Source organism: Rhagoletis pomonella, unplaced genomic scaffold, assembly GCF_013731165.1.
Source record: "Rhagoletis pomonella isolate Grant_MI unplaced genomic scaffold, Rhpom_1.0 Rhpom_scaffold_06686, whole genome shotgun sequence".
NCBI lineage: Eukaryota > Metazoa > Arthropoda > Insecta > Diptera > Tephritidae > Rhagoletis > Rhagoletis pomonella.
In genome coordinates, this window is record NW_023465219.1 from 1 (window position 1) to 9,169 (window position 9,169).

The following is a 9,169-nucleotide window of genomic DNA, read 5'->3' on the forward strand; positions in this document are numbered from 1 at the left end:
ATATATTTTTTGTTACATTGGTTTAGGTGTAAATTTTTTGTTTTTTTATTTTTATTATTTTATTTTCTTGTATAAGAGTTGCACTAATACTATTTGTTTTTCGTTAAAAATGTATATAAAGTTGTTTTTTGTTTTCCTTTATCTATGTAAGTATATGTCTAATATATATAAGTTTGTTACTCGTTTGTATTGTATTTAATATTTATTTGTTATTTGTAATTTTAACATAATTTGTATTTATATGCATATGTTTGTTTGTTTGTATGTATAACCATTTAAAAACTACATCACAATAATTATAAGCTAAATGTGTGTTTTCATTTTTATTATTGTTGTGTTATGTGTGTGTATGTGTGTTTTTTTCTAGATACCACATTTTAGTGTTTTACTAGTTGGATTTTTTACATATTTTTTAAGTTTTTTTTTTCGTGCTTTTAGACGCATAAGCGCTGCACGCTACCTTAGCACTATATATATAATTTATTGTTTAACTTTGTTTGCCCATTTGTTCTTAGATACTTTTCCACGCTTTAAATTACTATATATTAATGTGCTACATACTTTTTAAATTGCGAATATATGCGAAAAGCGAAAATCTATTTCACCTTTTTTGGTGTTTGTGTTTTAAACCAATACCATTTAGTGCGGATTGCAGAAAAAACATTAAACTGACACAATCATATAAGTATAGTGATTTACATTGTACACATTAAGTGTTAAATTGAATAAAAATTTTATGAGAAGTTAAATTTTAGTTTTTTCCTCTAGCTTTTAATATGTTTGCCTATACTGCAATTGGGGACATAGTTATAAAACGAGCACAAATAAATTTTCTTAAATAAATTTTCTTAAATAAATTTGTAGTTATCTTTATTTTTGAACGGATAACGTTTTCCTTGCGCTGAGTACTGTTACAGTCACACAGATCAGACTGTCAAAATCGGCTGTTAGCAGCTTAGCAACGGACCGTTTAACCTGCTTGTATGTACAATCAACCCAATGCACTTTTAGGTTAACAGCATAAACTGGCTTTGCTTTTACTTAACTTGCACGCCAGCCTACAGATGTGAATGTAAAAAGTTACGAAAGCAAACGCACGCACTAGTTGAACATTCACATTTACATACATCTACACTAAAATGTGCAGACACACTGTTTAGGCCACTGGCCTAAACCAAACTTTGAAAGGGTGAACCACCCTAATGTGTAAGTGCACCCACACATACATATACATACTTACATATATGTTTTCCCGCCAATAAATACATAACTTATTGGCCGAATTTCCCTTCAATACAATTCGCTGTTTTGAGGGTTCGGTTAAATCCGTCAAAAAATAGCGCGGTCATTCCTTTTTGATCCTCACAGATCGAGCACGGACGCCTATCAGCCACCACCACCCTCCAGAACACCGTAAAGGTAATATTGAAGTGTCAACAGAAGATGCTGGGTTGATAGAGGCAAGTGGCATTGCACCACAGAATATTGCACAACATTCTGCTTATAGCGATAACTTCTGCCCTGCACTTGCACCGTCTGAGGTTGTTGGTGGTTGTTTGGTGGAGCACAGTTTTATTTTAAAGATCTTAGATATGTCCTGATTTTGAGAGTGATTTGTCATTGGATACAAAATCCAAAGCACTTCAGTGTGCAGTGGATATGCTGTATAGGGTTGGTCCTGAATCGAGGCGTATCAAGAAGAGTGATAGTTATAAGATGTGACGCTTCAGGTTTGCTAACAACATAACAGGTACAGATGGGAAAAAGAGACTGTTTTTTTGCCACTGCAATGGTTTGCACATTCAAGGTTTCTCAGCCACCAGCAGATCCGCCAAAAGAAAAGATGGAAGAGATACAGAAGCTTACTGTGTCACAAAAAATGGACATAGAGAAAGCAGCTGAAAGGTTGGCAATGAAAAAGTTAAGAGCCGATATTACCGATCAGGGTACTAGTTCTAAAACTGGTAAGAGTTGAAGGTGTGGTGACAGTAAATATCTTACTATAAGTAGTGAGTTACCTTTTAATGATTTAGTTACAATAGAGTTAGTTAAATTAAGTTCAAGTAAGACCACCAGTAGTATTGGTACTTCATTTAACCCAAACTTTAATATATTTGTTAACAATTTATCTATTAGGTTGCTTAAGGATACTGGAGTTATGGTTAGTTATAAGGAGTTGGATTCATTGATGCAATATAAACCAATGAAGACTTTTATAGATTGTAGACTCAAGAGTTACTTTTTGGTTAAAGAAATACCCAAAGTACAATAGATTTAATTTTGTATAGATTTAAGGAATATTTAATAAAAAAAACATGGAAACATTGACACATATATTCAAAAGTTCTTTGGTTTTAATATGAATATATATGTAACAATATTACCTTTACGGTGTGCTGAAGGGTGGTGGCCGATAGGCGTCCGTGCTCGCTCGGTGGAGATCAAAAAGGAATGACCGCGCTATTTTTTTCTCGATTTAACCGAACCCTCAAAACAGCGAATTATATTGAGGGGAAATTCGGCCAATTAGTTATGTATATATTGGCGGGAAAACATACATGTAAGTGTATGTATGTGTGGGTGCACTTACACATTAGGATGGTTCACCTTTTCAAAGTTTGGTTTAGGCCAGTGGTCTAAACACACACTTTATTATTATCTACATACATATGTATGTACGAGTATAGACATTTTAACGTGGAAAAACGCTGCTATTTTTACTGCATCATCACAGAGCATGCAATACATAACTCTTGCTGTTTTGTTTTCTTTCTTGCAAATGCTACAAACTTAAACTATTTTTATGTTCGTCATAGTTTTCAGCTAAAACACAATTTAAATTTACTGTTAATTTACGTGTTATTTAATATAAAAGTTGTTTCGTTTTATACTACATTTATTGCGTACAAGTATACGTATCGTGGCGTAAAGTGCATGATAAAGGCTTGATTGAAATAAACATTACACTGATTATTGGTTTCATATCATACGCTTATGTGCTTAAAGTGGTGAATAAATCCAACTCAATTAGATATGTTATGCGATTAACTAAACTTTAATATAAAATTAAATAGCACATTCATACCGAAACGCTTGTCAAAATATATGTAATAATTTGTAGTTATGTAGACTTATATTGTATACAGTTGCATAGTTGCGAAAACCAACCACCCGCTATTGGCGCGCGCATAAAACATTAAAGTTTTAAGTATTTTTTGCTTAAAAATAAAGCAAAATTTATAGTTGACACGAGAATGAAACAATCTAAATGAACTATTTACATACAGATATCTATTTAGAATAACATAAAAACTATATTACCATACGCAGTTATTGACATACTTATGTACATGCATATGTATGCAGATGACAACTAATTTATACATACAATAAGTTGCCTTCTTTCGTGCCTTGCACAATCATACACAAATATTACAAAACATACAAACATATGTAACTGTGATGTCAGGCATACAAATTATAAACTCTGTGTATTTCATTTTTTAGCAAGAGCTTTCGCTTGTTTTTTTTTTAAATATTCAAATTTGCAAACATTCTTGGCGACTGTTGTTGAAGTTACAGTCCTTGGCCTGATAGAAATCCGTGTCGTTGCGGTTGCGTAGACCCGACTGTCGTAGCAATTGCAGTGTACTCATCCTCGTTAGTCTATTAAAAGGTCTTAAATTGATGTGGTTGGCTATTGTAAGTGTTACTACTTACAACTAGGTTCACATTTATTTTGGATAATTTGGTTTAGTGAACAAAATACGTAGCTAAACAATTAAAAAATACAGTTAAAGTTTTTAAATTTGTCACCAAAGCTGTGTACTCGCGGACTCGACGGCCACTCTCTCTCTCTCTTCTCTACACAATATAAAGTCTCACTCGCTGTTTACAATAACAAGAAGAAATGTGATGTACGTTTTATCCTCAAGGTTAAACCATTTTTTATTTTATAATTAATTAATCGCTCGTATTTTTTATTCTTGTCTTTCATACCATCTTTTCTTAAAAACTAATTTCTTCACATCTATGTACATAAAAAGTTGAGCTAAAACATATAAACAAACTCCATGCCAGTAATAAAGTTTTTTTTTTTCAAATCGATCGGGCAGATAAAGCTTGCATATTAATGCAATTAAGAACTATACATATGTACATGTATTTATGTACAAGTTTTATATCCAAAAATTAGTTTATAATACATACATACATATGTATGTCGCATGGACATATGTATGTAGTATATGTATAACTTATTTTGAAAAATAAAATATTCGTTGATAATTAGCAAAATTTTGTTGTTTTCGGTATCGCAAGGTATTAAACTATTCAAGGGATGTCTTTTTACGGCGCAAAAAACGTAAGCTTAAAATTGTTGGCCTCATTAAACAGTGCGATGAAATTCCAAATATTTTCTCATTCAGATTTTTTTTAAAGGATTGCTAAGTTTTAATTAGGTCACAGCATTACAAAACTCATAAGTCTATGTCATACCTTTTAATAGATTTTTTTGTTTGCTTTTGTTTTTAAATGGCTAAAGCATAAAGAAAGCGCAGGCCTTTCGCCTCTAATAAATTTATAGATTTATGACGACTTTTTTATGCTGGGTGCTATCTGAAACATTGAAGAGCTTTTTAAAAACAATACTAACGTGCGACCAGCATAACTAAAAAGCAAATCTAATCCTAATGAGTTTTGATATCGCGCACGTATCGATTTTCTCATGTGTTTGATACGCTGTCACACGGTGTAATAGAATAATGCATTATTTTGTACTTCTAAAAATCATGTATTTTTCATTTCATTCAAAGTGCATAATGCTGCACTAAGCATAGGAATTTTGCAATTAAAAGGCAATTCGCAATAGTTTTTCTAAGCAACAGAAATTAATTAAAAGTGCTCTACTACACTAAAAAATAATTAAAAGCATGTAGGAAGTTAAAAAAAAAATTACAATAATTACGGAACAGCTTAACTTAAATCAAAATAATATTATTTTTTTTTTTGTTGAAAATTAATCAAAGTAGTTTGGCTAGTTCACGCCTAGCAATTAATCCAGTTTAGCTATTCTTGCATGCCCTTCAAAAGCAACTGGATCGCGTATATAGTTTTAATTAACTTCTTCTGTAATATTCAAAAGCAATTTAAGTTATTAAATGTGACTAAAACATTTTATTTTATACTAATACATTAATTTTTTATGTGACTACCATGCAATATCAATCAAGTAACTATGAGAACTTGTTTAAATGTAATTATAACAAAGTAATTGTGTTTAATTATTTGAAAAGTTCATTAGACAATTAATGCATTTTGAATTGTAGTACTTATTTAAATCTTAAAATTATGCAAATTTGCTAAGTCAATCAAAACGAAAAAGTTTAATATCTCACGTTCGCTTTATGCCTAATTTGTTAATGCTGCGCGATTTGCAAGAAAATTCAGTTAAGTCTGCTTATTTAGTTTTTTTTTTCTCATTAAAAACTACTACATACTAGAATAGTAGGCAAAGTGCCCTTTTGCAATATTTGCAAAATTAAAATTTCATGATACTAACACAATAAAACATTTTAGATTTTCGTAAGAGAAAATTATGTGCACACTCGGATCAAGTTAGCGCCGTTTTCGTTCAGCGGTAAACTTTATATTATTGTACTGAAAATCGGTAGTTACTAGTGCTGTATGTGAGTTAATTCCATAGTGAAAACGGTCTCTTTAAAGAATAGTAATGTAAGTCAAAAATTTATGCATTTTATTTACAAAAAAAACTATTGCTTTCTAACTTTATATCGTATTTGAAATCTTGGTGAGTTTGTACGCGTGCTTTAAACATTACTTTAAAAATTTTGAAGCTAAGTATTTAAAATTGAAAAATTCGCTACGTTCCGTTTAGCGCTATTTAATATGCAGAAAACATGTGCCGCCTTTCTCTCTCAACATATTTACAAGCTAAATTAAATAACTTAAATGATTTAGCCACATTTATTAGAGGCATTGAGCTTGCAATTTCAAATTATACCCTCTCTTATTTAAGGTATGTATACTAAATTTAATTTTTTAAAACTAATTTTTGTAGGTAGTATGGGTGTGTGTGTGTTATCAATCGCAGGGGTTGGTCAATATGTGCCTTTTTGTATGCTTTTCGTACATATATATGTACTAGCATATCTATGAATGCATAGTTTGAATGTTTTTTACAATTTCTTTAAAGTACATCCATAGGTTTCAATAATCATATACAAATATGTATTGATTTTTTTTTTCTTACAAAATTATGACGTTGTAAACTTATGAGATATAACAAAATATCAATAGGTTTAATGCATACATTTAAGTATTATAGTATATAATACATTTTTATAATAATAACCATAAGAATAAGAATAAATTTATTTTAGCAATGTTGCAACTTTTTTTCTATTCATTTGATTATACACACATACATGCTCTAGTGATAGCGAAACATATAAATATGTATGTGGCTGAATCTGTTGCTACCTTCTTTAAAAAAAAAATCAACATAATGTTGCAATAGTGGCGACTTATCTCCATATTTGAATATGTATTAGTTAAGCTTCTTTTTTGGTAGCTCTTCTGAATACATACATACGCCGGCTATATTCCAAAATGATTGCAGCTTATTTGCTGTGTACAAAAATTACTGGGCAAAATTTTTGCTATACACTGTTGTTCATCTATAAAACACCTATCACCAAGTATTCGTACATTGTTGTTATAAAATTGTATTAGTGCGTGGATGTGTGTTTAATAAGTTAAAGTAACTGTCTAATTGTTGTTATGCATTTGAAGGAATCGTTAATATTTTCCAATTTATGTAGATATATATATATACTATTATATAGTCACATCATTTCTTCATTTAAGAAAGTTTGATTATACGTTTTCAATTCTACTAACATACATATATACAATACAAATTAGTGTTGAAGGCATTTTCACTTGCCACCAACACTCCTTGCAATTCTTACAGCCCGTTACGTGGGCGTCGTACATTTGCTGAATTCAATACAGCTTACTAGCACTACACCAACCATAGTAGACTTACCGGCCCGCCCTTTTACGGCTGTAATTGTTCGTTTGGAAAAATATTTGTTACATTTCCTAGAAGCTCGTCAAAAAATGCTGCTGGTAACGTAGTTGTTGCTGCAGCGTTCGTTTGTTGTAATATATTGTTGTAATTGTAGTTTATAGTTTGTTGCATCAGCATAAACCACCAACGTGTAAAACATAAATTTTGATTATCCTCAATTGATGTTGTTGTGTTGGCTTCTGTTGCTTGAGTTTCTGAGTTTACATTTGCGGACGTAAGCAATTTTTTTAAATCGTCATGCATTTGCTGATGTTGGTGCTGCTGCTGCTGCTGTTCTTGCGACGTTTGCAGCAGCTCTTGTTGCAAGTCGTCTAAAATATAGTTTTTATTGTTGTTGTTGTTGTGGTTGTAATTCTTTTTACTGCATTTGGTTTTCTTAAATCTGCTGTTGCTGCCAACACAATCAGTTAGAAAAGATCTGCATGAAACGTTCAGGCGGTAAATTGTATATTAAAGTTTGATACAAGCATGAAATATAGAAAAATATTTATTTAGCAAATGTAATACATATGAATGCGGTGCACAATAAAGATAATAAATTAATTTATTCGTTTCGTTGGACTCACTCGAGTGTTTTAAACCAGTTTATTCTCCACCGTACCATATATTCGCCGGAGCATAATGCGCATGCTTGCTGGCGGCAACTTGTGCTGGACTCAGAGGACCAAATTGGCTATACTGTGTGGGAAAATGTATATGAGCGGGCAGTGGATGCGATGGTATTACCTGTGAACGAAAGCCAGCAGTTCGAAATGGTTTAGCAAATTTTCCTCGAAATTGAGAAAAGCCGCTTTCGATCTTTCTTGCTTAAGCTCTTTGTTAGCTTAAGCAGATATGAGCATTAAAAGGATATGTTATTCGGTTGCCATTCATTCACATTGTCATCGAAAGAATTCAGTGATTTTAAGAATTCATCTCAACTGTTGGTGTAGGCGAATCGAAAGCGGCTCAAGCAAATAGGCCCCCCAGAGCCTGCAGCTGTTATGATCATAAAGTACCCCACTCACCTGACGACTCGAACTGTTGTGTGCTGGCGGCGGTGCAACTGCAGCCCGATTGTACGCATATGTTGGAGTCGCTTGCGATACAAACACCGTTGGACGTCGGTACATGTCACCCTGTGCATATATATCCGGCTGCAACATTACTGCTGTAGCAGCGGCTGGCGAACCACCAATCGGTGTATTCGCTTGATGTTGATGATGTTGATGCTGTGGTTGTGATTGTTGCTGCTGCGCTGATGGTGCAACAACTTGTACGGCTGTATGAGTTTGCTGTTGGCGATGATACACTTGCGGTGCACCCCACGATGGCGGACCTGCAGCGGCACCTGAGACAGCACCTACTGCCACAACACCGCCAACTGCCGACGATGAGCTCTTCGAATGCGCCAATGGCGGTGCAGCAGCAGCTGCTGACGAGGACGGTGCATGCTGTACGTATGCCGATCCAGATGGTGCCGTGGAGATGACCTCGCGCTTGTGATGTGCCGGTTGTGCCTGTGTGGCTGCGGCTGCCCATGAGGAGCGCTTGTTATCGACTACGACTGTAGGAGCCTGCTGTGGCGGATACTCGTAAAATTCGGCTGGCTCCTGCTTGGTTGGCAAATGTGGCAAACTAGCTGTTTGGTTGCCTAAGCTGCTGCCGCTGCCACTGCAGCCAGCTGCGTTACCGCCATTGTTGTAACACTCATTCTGTGCCATGGCCAAAATGCGCTTCTTTTGCGATTGGCCCGGTTCATATTTTATGTTCGGCTGTTGTTGTTGAGCAGGCTGTTGGTATTGATGCTGCTGCTGCTGCTGTTGCTGTGGCTGCGGCTGTACAACTTGTTGCTGATGTTGATGCTGTTGCTGATGTGGCTGTTGTTGCTGCTGTTGTTGGTGGTGATGATGTGAGGAGGATGCAGCTTGTATTTGCTGATGCTGATGCTGATGCTGGTGTTGTTGCTGCTGCTGCTGTTGCCTGGGACTATTACCGCCACTGTGTACATGACTGTTACGACGACGCACCTCCTCTGTATCGTTGTCACCTACGGTTACGCATGGGATTACTAAC

The 9,169-nt window shown here is 34.3% G+C and overlaps 1 protein-coding gene across 1 annotated transcript; it reads right to left on the bottom strand.

Annotated features, from left to right (window-relative positions):
• Window positions 1-7,445: 7,445 nt before the first annotated feature.
• LOC118755581 (G-box-binding factor-like) lies at window positions 7,446-9,076 on the bottom strand (the record flags this gene model as incomplete). The annotated part of the gene is given in 3 exon segments (XM_036490408.1): window positions 7,446-7,532; window positions 7,681-7,840; window positions 8,122-9,076. Coding segments are annotated over 2 exon segments (1,096 nt in total), but the record flags the coding sequence as incomplete, so codon positions are not given.
• Window positions 9,077-9,169: the final 93 nt, after the last annotated feature.